Source organism: Macrobrachium rosenbergii, chromosome 13, assembly GCF_040412425.1.
Source record: "Macrobrachium rosenbergii isolate ZJJX-2024 chromosome 13, ASM4041242v1, whole genome shotgun sequence".
NCBI lineage: Eukaryota > Metazoa > Arthropoda > Malacostraca > Decapoda > Palaemonidae > Macrobrachium > Macrobrachium rosenbergii.
Genome location: NC_089753.1, coordinates 18,958,251 through 18,979,666, shown reverse-complemented (window position 1 = coordinate 18,979,666; position 21,416 = coordinate 18,958,251). Strand labels below are relative to the sequence as shown.

Below are 21,416 nucleotides of genomic sequence, written 5' to 3'. Positions count from 1 at the left end.
TTGTTTAACAATCCTAAAGATTAAGTCAGGGAACAATATTCACAACGTGGCAAAATAAAAAATATTTCCACAGAACAGACAGGTCTAAAAATAAATCTCAAGACATAATTTATAGTTCAACTGAAGAGGAGATAGTTGAACATGTTTCTCAAAAATGAATTTGCTGTGAAGAATGGCAACTGAGGTTACAGTCCTGAATGTACTGTGAGTGCCCATCAACTGCTCTTTAAAATCTAGTTAAAAAAAATCAATAAAAATATTAAGAAATGCTCCCAAAGCAGTACAACACTGAAACCTGCAGGTAAACTGCAAGCACCTAGGCCCTCACGAAAGCCAATCTGGAGATTAAATAACAACTGTTCCAGTAGATGCTGGATAATATTCAAGTTATAAAAACTTGAGTGGTAATCAGAAGAGAACAAATCACCACTCCATCTCTTACTGCACACTTACAACCTCCTTTTATCTCCAATGACCAGAGTTAGTCTCCTAATTACAGCTCCCTAACCTTTTAAACACTGAGAATGTGGCATGGTGCTTTCCAATCCCTAAATTATTATTATTATTATGAAACCTATTCATATGGAACAAGCCCACATGTGCTACTGACTTAAAATTCAAGCTTCTAAAGAATATGTTGTTCATTAGAAAGACGAGGTAATGGGAAATACTGAAAGAAGAGATCTAACCTATTGAAAAAGAAAAAATAAATTGATAAAACCCATTACGTATGCATATTTTCCCACTTACCTGCCCTTCATTCTCACTGTCCAGATGTAGCAAATGAAGAACAAACTGGCTAATTTGACAGGTAGAGTTGCCATGTATGCAAAGCACTCACCTACCTTAAGTAGTACTTCTTCCTTTGGGAGTTTTATCTGGAAACATTTTATAATAAATATAAGAAATGAGTTTGCATGAATTTTTTTTTAAACAAAAGTTTGGTGCTACATTTCCTATGCCTGAGGAGAATTAATGTTTTGTATACAAACATTTCTTTATTTCACATTTATGAATCATTGGCCATTACTCTGAGTAGAAGATTTATTTACAAAATGTATATTTTCATACGTTACAGGATCACTCTACAAAACAGACATTAGAAAAAATGCTGTCTGTCATATGAAAAATTAAATAAAACTTTGATACAATATTAAATCTACAAGTTCAGTGAGATTTCCTCACTAAAATACACAATCATCCCAAGCTATAGACAAACATACAAAATTTTTCAAGTAAAAAATTATTTTGGACCTAAATTGGGAACTGTTAAGTAAAATAATTTCAGACAAAAGCTTGACTCATTTCCAACAGACTGAGGATACAATCTACTCAATAATTTATAAACTGTAGAGAGGAACAAAGTACAAACAGACCCTGCTTTTACAATCATAATAAATTAGGAGAATAATAAATTCACTACATAAGACTTTGCATAAGGAAATGATAGATTAAAAAAATGCACTTTGAAAATATACTGTATGTTTTATAAATTTTTTCAATAATTCTTACATTAACCTGCATATATAGAATGAAAAGCTGTACATATATTGTACAATACTTTTGTCATTCTTCTAAAGAAGAGCTGTCCTGAGACTCCTTGGTTTGACCTTTTATCAAAAAGAATTATCAAGCATACCATATCTTTTCAAAATAAATATATATAAACACTTTCATTTCAACACGCAAACCACTCGACGCACTTTCACCAGTATATTAAACATTATTTTTGTGTTCGAAATCTAACAGGCCAAGTGTCCATATACAACACTGAAGCCTTCTTTCGAGGGGAGGCTCTTCGATCATTAGCAGCCAAGGCAGCAAGTTTCTGAGCTGTAGTTTGTTCTAGGAAACAGAAGTCCTGTTTTATTCTGCACCCTCGTCTCTTTGGTTCACTATCGTCACACCCAAACGCACTATCATTATCATCAGAAGTATGAGAGGCAACAGATTTCTTCTTTTTTTGTGCTTTTGGCCAACCAGTCAAATTCTTTCTTCGTTTCTTATTACTACGCACTGGTTTAGGTTCACTTGCTGTAGAACTATCAATAGTTTCTGAATCACACAAGGATACACATTCTGAACTAGCTTCAGTATTTTCATCTGCACTAGAGAAGTCCTCACAAGAGGCACGATCGTTACATAAACACTGGTTGGAGTCTTCTATTACTTCCACTGCTGCCCGAGATAAAATGTTTTCGGGGGCTAAGTCTCTAACATCATCACTTAACCCAGCAATAAAGGCTGGGTCTACCTCATGAGCAAATGGACTCTCAAACAGTTTCAGTTCTTTCACAATATTTTCAACACCTTTACTAGACTTTGAACTGGCTAATAACCTTCTCTTTTTCCCCCGCTTTTTGGGCGGGGTCTTTCGTAGGTCTGTTTCTTCTGCATCTTTCATGTCTTTAAGCACTGGAATACACATGGAAGCCTCTTCCCCCTCTTCTAACTCAGTCTTTATGACATGATCCACATGCAATGCAAGGATAGCCAACTCTTCTACAGACTCAAAGCACTCTTGAGGTTGCAACCTTATTGAATCTGCACCCGGAGTACTTGTACCATCTGAAGAAATCTCTTCGACTTTCAAGGGAACAGATTTCAAGGTTCTTGACCCCTTGCTTTTTCTTGGAGGAAGAATGTCTGAAAAGAGCGCAAGGGTAGAGGCATGACACCGTGGAGATTTTCTCACGAGGTCTGCGAGATCATTCTTTTTCTTTGAAAATAACCCTTTTTTAAGGCTAATAAAGTCTCGTATATATTCCTTTGGCATTTCGTAAGGTAATATAAACTTTAAAGGATCTTCATCATAAACAAACTCATTTACAGCTATACCATCAATAAACCTCTGATAGGTCTGATACCAACACTCATTCTCAGGTACACCTTCAAAAGAAAAATAGAGCTCATCTAAAGTATTACCATACCCTGCATTAGTAACCTTTTCCCTAACTTCTAATTTCTCTCTACTTTCTATATCATCACTTTTCACTTTATTATTTAAACTGGATTCAGAACTATCACTAATTTCACTAGTTTTTATACTGTCTTTTTCAGTTTTTATAATGCACTTCCCATCCCCTTTCCCACTCCTCAGTATCTGAGTATCATTTTTCCCACTCAATTTCTGGTCTAGTAATTCACCAATTTCTTTATCCTTTAATCCATTTTTCTTTTCATCTTTCAAATCTCTCCTTCTGTTCACCTCCTTTGCCTTTTTCTCATCCGTGGCTTCCTTTTCTTTTTTCTCATCTCTTATCACTTTGTCCTCTTTTTCCTTTTTGTCTTCTACTTTCTCCTTTTTGTCATCCACCTTTTCTTTTTTATCTTCTTTTTCCTTTTTGTCTTCCACCTTTTCTTTTTTATCCTCTACTTTTTCCCTTTTGTCTTCCACCTTTTCCTTTTTGTCATCTATCTTTTCATTTTTGTCCTCCACTTTTTCCTTTTTGTCTTCCACTTTTTCCTTTTTGTCTTCCACTTTTTCCTTTTTGTCTTCCACTTTTTCTTTTTTGTCTTCCACCTTTTCCTTTTTGTCCTCCACTCTTTCTTTTTTGTCTTCCACTCTCTCTTTTTTGTCTTCCACTCTCTCTTTTTTGTCTTCCACTCTCTCTTTTTTGTCTTCCACTCTCTCTTTTTTGTCTTCCACTTTTTCCTTTTTGTCTTCCACTTTTTCCTTTTTGTCTTCCACCTTTTCCTTTTTATCTATTGTTTTTTCTTTTTTGTCTTCCACCTTTTCCTTTTTATCTATTGTTTTTTCTTTTTTATCTTCTACTTTTTCCTTTTTGTCATCTGCTTTTTCTTTCTTATCAAGTATTTTTTCCTTTTTATCATCTATCTTTTCTTTTTGATCTCCTTTTTCTTTTTTATCCTCTTTCACACCTTTCTCATTAGTCACCTCTTTGTATTTCTTACTTTCCTTTTCATCCTTCAATTTTTCCCTGTCATCCTTCAATTTCTCCTCTTTCGTTTCCTTTTTATCACATGCATCGTTTTTTTCACTTTTCCCTTCATTTTTCTTTTCACACTTTGTTCCATCTCTCCTTGGATCATCAATTCTTTCAGCTTTTACTTCAACCCTCTTTTCAAGTCTGAAGCCATCTCTTCTATCACTTCTAGTAGTATTTTTCACTTCAACTTTTATGTCTTTTTCCTCTTTTATAATGATTTTCTTTTCCCCCTTCATATCCCCTTTATCTTTTGAGTCCTTTTCCACTTCACACTCCAAATCTAAACTTCCACCAGTTCTTCGAGTCACTCTCCTAGCCATGTCAAGTGATGGGCGTTTTCTTGACACCACACTGTTCTCTTTCACTTTTGATTCTTCCTTCTTTTCCGGTCGCTTTTCTGTATGGCAACTTGCGTCCTCACCATTGCCAACTTTTTCCTTATCTCCAGATGACGATGATGTTGACCTCCTCAATCTTTCCTTGGTTTCTTGAAAATGATAGTACTCTCTGTTATCCCTAAGAAACCTCTCAGCATCTGAGAGACGTTTCTTTCCTGCCTTTCCGCTAGATGATGATGACGATTCAGCAAGGGTCTTGGTTGTTACTTTCCCTTTGTTTCTTAATTGACAAAGAGAACTACTGGATAAGGAACAACTGTCAGTTGTAGGTGGAATTGTTGTACTAACAGGAAAACCAAAGAAGTTTTCATCATCATCATCTTCATCATCATTCAACATTGTTAAGTCGTAACGAGTCTTTCGAGTTCTACTCCCAATAGGCCGCCCTCTAACATTACTAGAATCTAAATCTTCTTTTACTCTTTTTGCACTAACTTTGGGATCATCATCACCTGCACAGCCTGACTGTTTTCTCTTACCCTTTCCCCTTCCCCTGGGCGGATTTGTATCTTCGTTTTCGTTTTCGTCAGAACAGTCACTCTTTGAATCACTATCGCTTTCCTCACTATCACTCTCAGAATCTGGCTTATTCTTATTTCTCATTATTTCTTCCTTTTCATTATAATACTGCTCTGTTTCTGATATTAATAACCAATCAGCTGTTTTTCTTCTAATTTTTGCCTTCTTAGTTTCAAACTTTAATCTGTCTGCTTCAGATATTTCTAGGAGGAGACTAAAGTCAATTTTATCATTATTATGATCTACATTACCATTAGTTTTAGAACATGAACTCAGGTCAGACTCATCACTATTAGCACGACTAACTCTTCGCCCTTTGACCTTATGAGCTCCATTTACTAAATCCACACTCACATCACCATTGTACTTATTTGCATGAGTTGCTGCCTCCTCTAAAATTGGTTCTCCGTTCTTAGGCTTACCACGCTTTGCTGTCTTATCAACCATGTCAAGACACAAGGGATCTTCAAGTAAACTGCGTGAATCTGAAGTTTCAGACTCTGATTTGTCAGAACGACAACTACTTTTGCGAGTTCTAGTACACCTCTTAGCTCTAGACATCGGTTCAGTTTTGATTTCTATTTCTTCAATTTCTGAACTACCAAATCGTTTGGAGGTTCGACTACTCCTCTTGTGACAAAAGGAGTCAATTCTACTGTCTACTTCTTGAATAAGTCTAACCATTTCTATGTTTTCCTTTTTCACGGAAATTGGATCAATAGGAGACAGAGACACATCTAGTGAATGATCCCCTATTACTGATTCCACAAAATCAGGCAGTTCTTGTTTAACAACAATTGATTCAAGAGCACATGGTGTTTCTTTTTCTTGCTTGACTTTTGTGGCTACATTAAGAGAAGCTGCTTTTGAAGTGATACCTTTGGTTACAGGAACATCGGGTAAAGCAGCCTCAACCAAAGTTACTTCTGGTAAGGCAGCTTCACTTACTGAAACCCGAGGAACAGCCAGAGCATCATGAATAATTACTGTAGCTTTGGGCACAACAGCTTCAGGTACGTGGACTGTGAGCAGAGGTGCTTTAGGCTCAACGGTGTCTCTAACTTTACGTTGAAACTGTGACACACGAGGCAAAGCCACAGCATACAGAGATGACTGCTTGCGAGGAACTGAGCCTTTACGGTACACTGACGTAGTCGACAACTGAGAGGAGGAGCAGTGTGTGGAGGGAATGTCTGCTGGGCAATTGCTTTCAGGAAGAGCACAAGCACTTTCCTGAGTGTCACCAGGGAAGACACAATTACTAGCAGGTCCTACTCTCTCATTCTTGATATCTTTCTGCACTAAATGTGTTGGACCAGAATGTATAGTCTCACCAATCTGAAAATAGAATATTTTGGAAACTTACAAAGTGAATTTATTCTACACCAAATGGAATGAGATAAAGGAACAAACTTACAAAATAAAGTAATTTTACTTTAATGGATTATGATAAAGATGTAAAAACAATTTCAAGTAGGCTTTGCCAATGGTAAAACACAATAAAGCATTTTTTATCTAAAACGACAAGATGAAATTGTCAATGAAAATTAAGTTGTAAATAAAAATTAAGAAAATGACAGCATGTTTACAGCTGGGTAATTTATCGGGTAACAAGTTATAAATGAGATATACCAAACGCCTGTCATAATTATAATTAAAACTGCGATACAAGAATTTTGTATTTGTTTCAGACAACTAAAATTTTTTACACATCAGTTTTTTTTAATCGAGATCTGAATAACCCTGATGGGTTCTGGTGCTTTGTCTTCAAGACCTAAATTTCATAATCAAAAATATTCAATGCATAATACTATATATGAACTGGTATAAAGTTGTAAACTCAAATCCATTCTTCACACTGCAGCCTAGAATTATACACATTTCCCATAAGTCATCATGACAGCATTAGACATTCAATATAGTTAAAGTAGAAATAATTAGAGATTCTTTTTTTTTTAATATAACAACATTTGCCACTTCTACTGTTACTAAATTCAACACCTCAATACAGTTAAAATATCCAATGAATAGTCAGTACAGTCTTACACAGACTCTAAACTTGCCCATCAAATAATGCTTCTGAAACATATAAGATAAAACCAACACCTCAGGAGAAAAACTGGCCAACTGGCACGCAAGCGCCAAAAATAAAATATTACGATTCCTAATTCTTAACACTGGCATAGTTTTGTAACAAGAACAGATGAATGTAATTTTGTCGCCAAGATTCCTAATTTACATATATCATACGGACACTAACATACTGACTTGTTGCCGGCACATACAAACATATTGAAACACAATAAAAGGTAAAAATAAAGACCAAAGTGACAGCTTGGAAAACAAGAGCTCAAAATCAAGTAAAATCTGAGAGAAGTTAGTAAAACCAGCACCCAGATTAAGGTATCCAAGATGAATACAATGTATACCCTAAAACAAGAAAAAATTTCAATATAAGAAAATGTTACAGAACTGTAAATTAGTTAAACAGGAGCACAAAATCACACTCCTAGACACCTATAATGATTGCCAAATTTTAACTTATTCTTAAATGTGATGAAGTTCTGACCCAGGTAAAGTTGAAAACTTGGCCAGCTATAAGAGAATTCAACAAAAGAAAAACCAATGAAAAGTAAATATCTTTAAACTGGACCTCTTTATAATGGATGACAGACTCCATTGAATGGTACCATCACAAGAAGTAATAGATTACATCCATAAAGGCGTTAGGGATTCTCAGTTAACACTCCGTCAAGCTTGCTCATCTCAAAAGAATATTTGATGGCCAATCCACACGAGGCTCCAGTTTCAAGTATTCAATCCATTACTTAGGGTAAAAAATATTTAATGCCACTTTAATTTCAAGCTATAGTTATTTGATGAAAAAATCCATGCAAGAAAATTTGTCAATTTCTTCAGTATTTTAATTCACCTTATTAGTTCTGAGATTCTAAGGACATCATTTGTTGTCATGTGTCAACCTATGAGATTCAGACGCCTCCAAATGACTTCAGCTAACTTCAACACCTCAATTTCATTTTTTATTTTCATTGTTTTCCATCTTCCAACATTCTAAAAGAAGCACACAAGTATTAGGGCTCAAAATATACCTCAACCAACATTATGCAATGAAAGACTTTACAGTGAGCAAAAACACTATTGCTATATCATTATGCAGTTAGTGTAATATGCCACAGACAAGGTTATGGATTCCTTGGCATTTCAAATGGTTAATAGACTTCCAAGAAAATGTTTCGCAAGACATACTCTTAAGTTCTGACTCTTCATTGTTCTTGGTAATTAAATTCATGAGGCTGTTGTATTCAACTTCAGTATCTATATACATATGAGGCATTCCACTTCAAAACCAGGCCAAAAATTTATATATATTTAGTAAAATATATAAATTATTTTTAATATTCATCAAATTTTTACTTTCACTTTAATATCTGACCTTAAAAAATGGAACTTGATTAAGCCACAAAAATGAATGTTTGCTGCAAATCATTTTAACTGAACTGTCATTTCCTGGCATATCAGTTTCATGGGGAAATCTCTTGAAGAGCAGAAAAATACTAAAAACTGTATTAAATGGTAGGTCTGAGGATTTAGGTTTCTTAATTTTTACAGGATAAATAATGTTACACCCTGAATGGGACTTCTGACTACACAACCACTTTTTAAAAATACTGTTCATTTTTTTTTTAACAATTTACTTTATGAAAGAGTTATGTGCCATATACAGTATTGTCATTACTATTCGAGTATGTATAATTTACTAATTCTACTAATGATTACAGGATGCATCGCTGCCATACGGCCCAATTATAACTTAGGTGAGCATTGCTACCTTATGACTGAAGGGATTTGCTTCAAATTTTTACCACCTATGAAAAAACTAAAACTGAAAATAACTGTGTATGAAAATAAAAAAAATTTGACCTCTAAGTTTAAAAATTTTTCAATAAAAAATTTATTTTTCATAAATAATATACATTAAAAAAATTGCATTAAAAAACAGTTCCCCTTATGTGAGTCCAAAAATATATAGTTCTGCTCCATGCTGTAAAAGTTTAATTGAATTCTGTTCAGTCTTTGCAGAGGTATGTTTATTTTTTGTAAATATAAGTTTTAAGAAAACATCATAAAAAATTGCTTCTTATTTTGTAATAACTATGGAACTTTGATAGGTAGAAAGACCATTTTTGCAGTTGAGGTATTTCTTCATATAAGAAAATTCCTGAAATTTATAAAGTAATCAGAAGAAAAGAAATGCGCTCCCTGTTTGGTTTCCTCTTGGGAGACTCACATTCGTGACATATCTCCAATGGAGACTCTTGCCTTTTGTTCTGATTTATTTTGTCTTTTCAATTCTCACAATGCATATAATTTTATATACTCCTCTTATAAAAAATCTCTTCTTTGCTCATAATATGACAGAAAAAAATTGAACTCTGAAATGAACTAAAAAGCCAGGTATGGCATGACTCACGAAGTACACTGGCACCACGTGATGTGCCCGAAGGAAATGTTGCCATATACTTTTACATTTTTTTCTTATTCATGAACAGACACTGTAAAGATATCCTCAGGAAATAAAACATAATATTCATCCTATTTTTACTATTTGTCAAAGAAAAAAAATAAATAAATAAATTGGCTTGTAAATGACTTCACTTATAACATAAATATCATATATGTGAATGGTGATGAGGAAGATTGCTATTCATTTAAATATGCTGTATCTGTATATTTGTATATAGCATGTTGATTTATATACCATCGAGATTATTTTACTGTAAAAATAAGTCAATACAAAACACATGTAAATTGCTTGGCACAGTGCATGTGTGGTGCAACTTTGACGAGTGCCGAGAGGAATGGGAAATTTGGAGGGAGTTGCTCTAATCTTACATTTTCCTCGATGTTATCACTAGAGAAAACGGAGATATTTTTTTTACTCAATGCTATCACTGGAGAAAATAGAGATATTTTAGTGGGTAAAGCAAGTACATCAATTATTTTCAACTACGCGGGATTAGAAAATTTTTTGCATGTTTTGTGACAATTTGTCACTCACGGGGTGATATAGTGATGAACAAAATTGTTAATAAACTCATCTAAAAACAACTTTTTTTTAGCAATAAAACTTCAGGATATGTTTACTTAGAAATAAAACAGTTCAAAACTGTCAATAACTCAATTTTGATTATTCACTGAAATTCGAAGATCGGTGCTCTCCTTAAGTAGAATTAATAACTTACTGAAAAATAATGAACATCAGCCATCTAAATTGACAAGAAAACTATTTACAATAATACTGACACAATGTGAGATCCAATTACCTGAAAATCACTTCATTGCAAAATTTTTCTTACCTTTATGAATTTTAGTGTTTTCTTTGAATTTTTAATAAAATTTATTTTCACCACCACTTATTTTGTCACAAACACCTTTATCTACATTGTAATTATTATCAACCAACATTTTTATAACCTACTGTATACCACCATCACCGTCAAGATTACTTGTTCCCCATTCTTCTCACTATTCCTAATCTTGCTTACCTTCCCTCAAGTCATAATACCCACTCGCCACTATAGCTACACTATTATTATTTCAAACCATCACGAATTAGCCATAAAAAACAATTTCACTAACAAATCACACACAAGATTACCTAAGGTCTAAGTGTATGATGCTGAATTTTTATAATTTTCTAGTGTAAATATACCTACAGCACAACACCATATTCCTTCCATTTATCAAACCTAAACCTATCCAACTTTTCTTTACATACCAGCTTCCTTATTAAGATGGTTTTTGCTAAGCTACCCTTTCAGAATTGATGCATTTTGCTGATACAATACTTAAACTGAATGATAAATCTTGAATGTTTTAATGTAAGCTATACTACAGAATCTTTGTTACACATCAGGAAGGCATCTGAGAAGTTGATGGGCTACTAGTAATTCTTTCTTTTTCGTTTTAGAGAAGATAAATAACATTCCACTGTTAAACAAAAATTATCAAACTTGAAAGAAATTTGCTTGAATAATGTAAGATAATTCCAAACACAAAATCCTAATCTAATTTGGTGATGGGGTACAAAAGAATATTGTCATTTTAAAATCAACAAATTATCAAGAAAGTAAGCGAACTGTATCAAAATTGAGCAGTTTTCAACATGTACCAAAACTCCCATGTCATATAATGTACCAAAAATAATGAAAACGTACTATCAATGGCAACACTGTCATTCAGCCAATGGCTTACTCAAGCAGCCATGCTCTATAAACACATGCTCAAGGAAACATGAAGATAACTCATAACTCATTTCAATAAAGACAATCTGTCTCAAAGAATAGCAAGGTAATAAGACCCAGCTGAGGTATTTGTTGAGCACTTATTAACCACAAAAGCAATTCTGCCTCTGGTTATCAAATATCATGGATGGTTTCAGAAAGGGTTGAAATTGTTACTTGACACAGCGTGAAAATTCATATGGGATGCCTCATAAAAAGACTACTGCTTACAAGCCATTTTTCAAATGAAATGCCAGAAATGCTGAATGTCTTAAGATAATTAAATGAATATATATGTACAACACTCCCAACATTTTCTATAGCTAAAAAAATTTTCCATTCATGAAATCATTTTTATGAATATTACCAAATTCAATCCATCATTGAAAAGTAATATACAAACATACACAAGAAGAGTATATATATTCACAGTGAACACCCTAAAATTAGTTCATGGGTGTAGCTTTCTTCAGCCAAAAACACACGCAACCAGCCCTACTGCAGTATCTATATCACCATGATCAAGAATTATACTAAAATGGCTAGTCCCAGCTGACTTTACACTGGTTCTTATTAGTTAGTAACCCTTCATCTACCATCACAGAACACAGATTTAATGCTTGAAAATACAAACTATACAGTATTAAGCATTTCCAAACTTTGTAATTCTGAGATACTCTTCTCAGTTCAGTCATCACTGCACAATGTAAACCAGTCATCACTGCACAATGTAAATCAGACAAAAAAATTCTAATATGCCTACCAGAGACAAGTTGCAGAAAAAAAAAAAAAAAAAAAAAAAAAAAGTTAATTCTCATTTATAATTATCCAAGATGATTGATGGCAACGAATTTCATATAGATTTTGCAGACGACATGTCATCGCCAACAGTACTTACTTTGCATTAGGGAAGTGCCACTATTAGGTATCAAATTACCAGTACTGAAAGAAAGATAAGTACTTGGAACATACCTGTGACTCCAATTGGTTCCACTTTCATGACTTCACAAACTGTGATAATTAGAAAACTTGAACAAAACAAGCAGTTACAAAGTGCAAAACACAGGAAGAAGTAAAAAGCCTGCTCTAAACTTAAGAAAATTGTGCATAAAACAAAACAACCATACAAACCTCAAAGACAATTTGCTTACGAAGCCGTTTATTGGTTACACTGCTTAAACTGGAAGGGCGTCTCTCTGCTTGCATCAATCCACTATACCTCATTGGGATGTAGGAACTATCTGCGAGCAGATGTACACACGTTAAACGAAAGATCCCAATTCATCTATTGATGTGCTGATAACCTAAAATATTCTTATCAATTCAGCACTTAACATCATCAAACATCAAGACTGACAAGATGGAGTAATGAAGCTTCTCAAAAGATTGAAACCTAAAACCAAATTAAACTTTGTGGAAAAATTTAAAAGTAAAGAACTTAAAACAATTTTAAATCACAATATGGAGTTAAGTAAAATAATGCCCATGTCTACAAACAACCATCAAGTTGTTTACTTATTTAAATGATTAGAACCGTATGGGTCAAAAGCATAGCAGCGACTTCTGACTCTGAAAATCCTTTGTACAGCCACAAGATATTATCAATAAAGTACTTTTCACTGACTGCACAAAACTAATAATTCATCTTGAGACTTTACTGTCGCTATAGGACTGTTAAATCCTTATACATCATGCTTTACAAACTGATTTCATAATACAATTACTGTACCATTTTTTAACAAGCAAAAGGGAATCTTTTATTCCTGAGCCATGGCTAATTTCATGTACAGTACTTTTAAATCACACTGGCTTACAATCCATAACTAAATGCTGATTTTACTTATTGAAAGTCCCACCAAACCCCCTTAAAGGATAGAGAAGACCAAAGATCAGTTATTTACAACAAATTAATGCCCTCTATGCTCCTGGCCAAGGGATACTCACTGGAAATTTAAAGAAAAAACATAATACTGTACAAACATACTGATGACAGACTTAAGCATGCAAATAGAATAATCAATTAGGAAAAACAATTTAATGTCAGAAGTAAACTGAGTTAATATAAAGCTTCAAAAATGTTAATACTATAACCATAGCCAGACCACTAGCAGTGCAATACAAAAATTACAGGGTTTTAAAAATGAGAAAATAATTAAGGTTAACACATTAATACAAGTCCTGACCTTTATCATGAGCTGGATAACACTGGTGGGCCTACAACATTAAGCCCCTACCTTTATTTTACAGTCGAGTTCCAAGGATGCTTTATGTCACAGCCAGACTAACCATTTCACAAACCAGAACAGTTATAAATTGCACCACTATTTCACAGTTCCTTCCTAGACTCAATGCTAACATTCATTGGGTTTTGAAACATTAGATATGGAGCAAAAAATTCCATTTACAATTTTACAGTAGTTTATATTTCTACATTAACCAGCCTTGCCCTATAAACACACACATCTCATATAACATTATTATATAGGCAGTCCCCGCTTACCGGCAGCATCGGTTGATGGCGTTTCCTTTTTACAACACTTGGCTAATGGTGTCATTAACCAGATTTTCGGCGCCGGTAAGTGGTTTATCAGCAGTAACAACCAGTGAATGGTGCCGTTAAGCGGATTATTGGCGCTTACAGCATCGTAACGCCATTTAGTACCATAATTATTGTAATGTTCCTGTTATCAATGGTTTTCAGTTATTGGCAGTTAGCCAAGAATGGAGCCCGCGCTGTTAACGGGGGACTGCCTGATGGCTTTATCAGGGCATAAACCAAATTCCTTTCTCTTGTTTTGGGAACAAGTTAAGAAAATGATAAAGTGCTATGGGAAAATTTTCTGAAAGAGACAATCTATTATCCATTAACATAGAAGCTGAAAATCAAAAGTTTCTTCTTCATAACTTGAAAAAATGGGAATGGCATCCATAAATATGGGCCTATAAAAACTTGCCAATTCCTTTTTCTATATCTGAATTATGGACCATCAACTCCACTATATCACTGAACTTAGGAATAGAATTTCTAAATATCTAAATGGATTACTTTCAACTTGCTTGTCTCTCAGAATTATTGAAGTACACTTACATTAAATGTCAAATACACAACCTTCGAAAATCTGCACTACATACTGATTATAAAAAAATCTTCAGCACTGCTTTCAAGTCTCATCAAAATGATATTAAATCAAAACTTTCAACAAAATGTATCCAATCAGTCTGACTTTAGTTCTAGTAATAAAATTAACCCAATGCAGAAAAACAATCAATTTATTAAATTACAGGCCTTACCCCTATTGTGAGTGTTCATATTGCATGATTCACCAAGTATTTGACACCCTTTATTTAATATCCAAACTCCTATGTGAGCTGTTTGCATAAACTGCCCTTTGGCAGCAGCAAGTGGCCTAAATCCAAGAAGTAACTCTAGCTTGCATTAACCCACAGATCCTACGAGAGTGTCAGAACATCAAGGCAAGAGTGAACTATCTATCGGTAAAAGTCTAATAGTACAGCAGTATTTAAAATTAATAATTTCAACAGAACTTTACTTACAATATCCAAGCTATACTTCACATACAACACAGTATTATCATAGTCGAATTATATATCATATTGTCGAATTATAAAATGAGAGCATTGTGATTATGCACCATTTGCATTCTGCCAATGTTTATATTTTGAAAATGATCAGCTGACTGAGTTTTATAGACATCACTGCCAATTTGTTACCAAATGATAGCTTACTGAGCATTACCAACACTGTTACTGACATTAGTTGCTGAATGGAAAATAATTTGTAGATACAGTACAGTATATATTTTGTAAAATAATAAAACAAGGTCGACAAATGCAGCCGATTTTTATTTATTAATGCAGTAAATCAAAATGAAGTAAAAGTAAGATTTTGCCACTTTCTGACATTGCTTTCGCCTATTCCAAAGTGTTAAATTTAGTGGTATATCCACAAGGCATTCTGCTGCGTGATTATGAATAGAGGTTTATTTCATTTTTACTTATGAAAGTCACAAATTAGAATATGCAAGTTTTTAACAAGTCAACTAATGTAACACACCTCATAATAAACATTGACAAACATCTATTTATATCAGTACTTGCTGCGTGAAACAATAGGTGGTTGTTAATCATACGAAACCGGAATGAATTACAATATTAAACAAGTATTACCATAAGTTTGGTAAGTCTGGATTACGATCTACATTTAGCCTACTGGACATTTGCTTCTAAGCCTGTTAATTCAAAAACTAAGATGTAATATCCATTATCAGTGGAATCTACGGAAACTGAGACAAACACAGGAAGCCTAGTTTAGTATAATCTAATGAAAAGGAAACTTGCACATTAAGCATAGCCTAGCATATAACCTACCAACAATGCAATATGCATAATATATGAGATGTGATGATATGTTTTGGGCAAGAAATTTTAGGGGTCACATGATATACGAGATCAGATTATACATAATTATATACACAGTAATTAGTGATTTTGATTCTGTATAGTTCTGAGTTTTAGAGAACTCTTTGTTGTATATACAATAACACATACTAGTGTATTCATGTTCTTAATTTGATGGTTTTATGAATGAAATCAGGGAACTAACAGTGGCGAATGGTAGGGGAAAGTGTTGCAACTAAGATGACGCAGAAGCTACTCTTCTTGCCTCGGAACTCCATGTTTTTGACTCTTCTGCAACTCTGGGTTGACTGGATGTCAGGGATAAACCATTTTCTTGTTATTTCCACTCTTTTCCATAATTATTTATTTCTATTTTGGCCACAAGGGGACCAAAAATTCAAGGTTAGAGAGAGTAGCTGTCCATAAATAATTTTCTCCCTAAGTTCATGTATTCCTAGGACAAAAATTTGTGGAGTGTCAGTGCATCTGTCGCAATAGAGGTAAGGACTGTACTTTATACAAAAATATGTGTAGGACATTATCAGCAATACATTACAACACTACAGTTTACAGAAAAGGGAGAGGCAGGGAAAAAGAAAGACTTGCTACCTGTAAACAAAGCACCTGATATAATCTACTGTAAACTCGTCTTTAGATAAACATCTTTTTAGCAATAAAATTATATTTAAGACCTCTATGATATTGCCTTTCTCCTCCTAAATTTTTGCAACAAGAGCTTGAATACTCCAGGAACCATGACCAAATAGATGGATAAACCACAAAGCAGCAATCTTTCTCAAAAGAAACTAAACTCCCAACAATTCACTAAATTGCCATACATCAAAGTCTTTACAAGACTACATGTGTAGAAGTTTCCATTTTGAGAAAATACGTGGACAAAAGATCTTCCCTGGAATAAAAACAACATACAAATTGAAGTTATCTACGCTGCATGGACCCAAAAACGTGAAAACATCAGATTTTACAATCTACTAGAGGATAAAACTGATAAAAACCCTGATTACCAAATAAAAAAGTGTGTGGCATACCTTGTCATACAACAGTGACAAGTGATCTCTGCATATAAAGTGACAAAGAAGACTGCCTTTTAAACAAGATCCATGGCTGATATTCCTACAGACTGGGAAATTCAAGCATAGTGGTAAGCACCGACATTGTATATTCTTGAGGGCAAATGATATGAAATGGTTGAGGCATTAATTTCTTATCACTCTTTATACACTTCGTCCCCAAATTACAATCAAGATGTATTTAAAAAAATGCATACAATTTTGTTTCCCCTTTTAATTCATTTCAAATCCCTCATAACAACCTCTTCACTCACATAGCTCATTAAAGCAAAAACTAAAACTGACCTTACTCTAATAAAAAAAAAAAAAAAAACTAAAACCAATAATGCACACATTACAATACCAAGAGAACTAAGAATGCAAGCAGAATCAACCCCAAGGAGGATACATGGTTAACACTTTAAGCCCTGTACTTACCTTAACCCTGTTGCCTGAGGCCTAAAATAAGACCCCTTACAATTTATGCAAGTTCATACATGTACATGATGACAACAGCACTTGCACAGCTCAAAAAATTTAAAGCCTAAAATACAACTTTGCACTTGTGTTTATGCACTCATGCCTATCAGGCCCCAACACACCTCCGCTCCCCAACCCCACTAAACAAAGTACACATCTGGTTCCCAGAAAAAAGAACAAATTGAGTAAGGCTAATAACCTTACTTGTAACACAAAGTGCCCAAGAAGCTTGAAGAAAAAAATCAGGGCATGACAGATTTTCTATGGCCCAAGACTGTCCCTGTGAACTAGGGATAGAGGAAGGTTGGGGAAGGTGCACATGTCTACAAGCCTAGTCATCAACAGCCATTTGCCTGGCTCCTTCAGGTGAGAGTGGGTTGGGAGCTGTTGACATGAACATGAAAAGTCTAGGCCATTTTGCTATAACACAATGACCTGTCCCATTGTCTCTGCTGCTCATTTGTGACCATTAGATTTTCAAGTCTGCGAGAATACTTGTACACACAACTTGGATATGTGGGTGAGCTTTCACAAAATCAGGACAGAAACTAACCTTGATTTGACCTCTAAGCATGGGAAAGGAGACGTTTCACTCAAACACAAGAAGTACAGCTTTGAGAGTAATAACTTGCATTACACCACCTGGCCTAAAGGAAAAGCTCCACAATATATTTCAGGTCAAAACTAAAATATACGTAGACACTTTAGAGATACAACTTACTTAACAAATGTGTGCTTTTCTATCACTATTTCTGGGGCATGACATTAGACAAGCATAACAGCCAATGAGGACCTCACCACTTCATGAAACTGTCATCATCTTTCTTAGGTAACAAAAACAATTCCAGCAAATAGCAGACCAGGAAATAATTCAACCTAAACACAAGTGCGAAGTGTCTACAGTCTAGAACTTGAGAGGTTAGATGAACTGACCAGAATGGTTTCCAGCATTTAAAATAAGGTACAAAGTATTTGCATTCACATGCCAAGAACCTTTGACTTGTAGCTCCCCACTGCCAATTTCCCTGTGAAGGGTAAGGAGACCAGTATCAAGATCAATGTTTAAATGTAGAAGACCAATGGCCCAATATCAACAGAACAATGCCAAAACAATGTTGGAAGAAAAACCAGTCCATGATAATTATATGGAAGTGACTCTCCACACATAAGAAGGTTAAGCCCAACATAAATCTGAATGCTCTGTTCACAAGAAGTAGAAAGTTAGGACAGCATATTAGCTCTTTAAGTATGGACTTTCCAACACTCAAAATGTTACCTTTTAGCTAGTAGGCTTGACAGGTTAATTTCTAAATTCTAAAAACATCAATGGGGAAACCAAGATATTTGAGTTATAGAATTAATTTATCTTGGAAGCAATAAGTTCTATTTTACTGCACTTTCAGACTCCATCCTGGTCCACATTATTAGCAGCACAAAATATTTACTGACTAAATAATTTTCCAAAGCAGGTTAAAAATTACTTGTCAAGAATGGAATCTGCATGTGCAATAATAGGTCACAATGCAATGAGTTTTGAAGATCAATAAGGAGAAAAACGAAGAGTAAAGAGAGTAATTTGTCCACAAGGAACTACATACACATTTTTGTATTGTTCCATTATAATCTTTGAGATTTAAAATGAAAATACCTAAATTCAGGAGGGTGGTATGAAACCAGAAGGAATGGATGAAAGGCAAAGGCAGAAGGCAATGCAGTACAGTATTATATCAAAACTATACCAGGAAGGGCTTGACATAGCCTGAATTCTCCATGATTTGCTGGACCTAACTGCTAGTCTTAGCATTCTAAATCTAATACTTTTCTTACTGCTACCCTTTAAATCAACTATTTCTCTATCTTCTCTCCCCTTCACATCACATGCCCAGACCATCCCAACCCTTGAGAAATTTACTGGGCAAGTCTCCTTCCACTCCCCCTCCCCAACCGGCATCCGGTGGGGCTGGGTCTCCCGCCAATTATATCGGTGTTCCAAAAAAAGTTTGAATAAATATATCTCGGATGTATCGAAATTTAAGAGATAAAAGCTTTTACGGTGTTTTGGTAAGGCATTATAATGAAATAAGTCTCTTTTTCAGTCTATGGTCAACATATCTCAGGAGCTTGCTCTTTTTATATTGATACAGTATTCCCATTGCACTCAACCCAATGTTCTTAGCATTTTATAATCATACCCGTTCAAAATCTTCATTTTCTTTATTCTCATGAACCTACTATCCAAAAGTTTTCTAGCTATCTCTCATCACTTTAATGAGAGTGCTGTTATACTTTCCTATTGTTCTCTATGCTAAACTAAAAAAAAAAAAAAATTAATCCCTAAGATTACCACTATCATACTTAAAGAGTAAATGAATCAGACCACTGAGTAAATTCTGAGGTAAAAACTGGAGCAAGGCAAAGTTAGCATGATATTGGAAAGCCAAGTGGTAAGAAGCCAAAGGGAATACAAAAGCAGTAAGTCAGGAGGCTACGTAGCTAGGCCAAATATGCCAGGCAGCACCTTTCATTTGTTTCTGGTAAAGTGTACCACTTCCTTTACATCTTTAAACAAAAATATTTAAAATAGCTTAAGTGCAAAACTGTCTCTCTTCAAGGAATCTGTAACTACTGATTAGTGTCATGTTTAATTAAAAGATCAGACAATTAATGATTTCACAAAGTGCTTTCTCAACAAGACACTCATGGTACTTAAAAGATTTTGATCTAATGCAAACTTGACCAAACTTGAAAAATGGAAAAGCACTAAATTAGGGGGAAAAAAAATAAAAGGCCGACAAGAATACATTTTAACACATGAATGACCACTATCACTTACAGTCCACAACTTTGCTATTTGATCAGCACATCCTTTCAAGATGCTAAGCCCCTTGAAACAGTTTTGCAAACTGTGGAAATATACCATAAGAATGACTTATATCCTATCCTTACTGCCCATGTAAATATCAATGGTTGCAAACAACTGTGAACAATAATCAATAGTTGGAATGGATATATACATACTTCCTTCACATACCATCCTTGACTCAATAGGCATAAAGGCAAATTTCATTATAATGGCATCCTGTTGGTAATTTTTCTGTACCAAAACCATAACTCCCAACTCATCTTGTACAATGCTTACTACCTAAACATTCCAGTCTATGAGCTTCATTTGCATGAAGATAGGGTCATTAAGACTTTAATAACTGTAAGGGTTGCATGTTAGTGGCATCACTACCTTACATCCTCAGCAATTCATTATATTAGATCATGGCCTGTTAACATTACCCTAAAACTTGCAAGCTAATTAAACTGATCCCAATACCACTCAGGAAGCAATGCTGTACACAATGTTGTTAGTCAAATATATCTTCTTTCCATTAATTTTTCATTTAGCCATCCTTTTCCTACAAAGAATATAATTACTTTGACTTTAACTAGTTGCTTGACCTTTATCATTTTTAATGATCTACTGTATTCCTTCTTTACATTTCCTGTACACCGTAATAACCACAAAGCCCCTTGACTTCTTGAGTTCTTCCTATTTTTTGGATATGCTTATCACTACAAAGCCTGAGATCCAAATGCAAGATATACGAAGCAATTCTCATGTCCATCAGGATTCGAACCTTCATCCAGAGTATCAGAAAGAGAGCATGTTACTGACCTGATCATGGGATCAGGTTGTAAAGCAAAATAGTTCTAATACTCTGAATGCAGATTCAAAGCCTGCTATGGACATCAGAATTGCTTCATGCATTTGGATCTCAGGCTTTGTAGTGACAGGCATATCCAAATATTCCATCCATTTTTTGTTTTGGAAATGTTACTACCATTATAACCACAAAGCAGCAATCAGTAATGCTGTACTAACACAGGTTATAAAGAGTAAATGACACAAAAAAAGCCAGCACGATCATCATCCCACCAAGACTAAAACACAATTTCAACTTAGTCATTTATCTTTCAAACAATTGCAGTCATTTCTGCCATTCACTACTTTGGTCTGTTAACAAAATTAAATAAACCATAAAACATGTACTGTATCTGTCATATGCTAGGTCCAAAAACTCACCATAAATTCTACTTTGTCTTCCATGTGAACATTTGCAAAGTATGTACAATATATACCACTCTGAAACCATGACCTTACTTCCAAAAACCACACAAAAAACACATTCACAGCAAATTCTATTTACACTGTGATAAGCACTGTATTTCCCAGCACTGAAGACATTTTTTCCCAAAAATTTCCTGAAAATTTACCAAGCATCTACA

The 21,416-nt window shown here is 34.4% G+C and overlaps 1 protein-coding gene across 3 annotated transcripts in view; it reads right to left on the bottom strand.

The window, feature by feature from the left end:
* Positions 1-978: 978 nt before the first annotated feature.
* The window catches only part of LOC136844947 (axoneme-associated protein mst101(2)-like), a 70,887-nt gene continuing 50,449 nt past the window's right edge, over positions 979-21,416 (bottom strand). For all 3 annotated transcript variants that reach the window (XM_067114366.1, XM_067114367.1, XM_067114368.1), the window contains 2 exons: positions 12,304-12,413; positions 979-6,205 (listed from right to left, as the gene is read on the bottom strand). In XM_067114366.1, the coding sequence (XP_066970467.1) occupies positions 1,724-6,205; positions 12,304-12,413 (4,592 nt within the window). In that variant the 3' untranslated portion in view covers positions 979-1,723. The remainder of the gene's footprint in view (positions 6,206-12,303; positions 12,414-21,416) is intronic.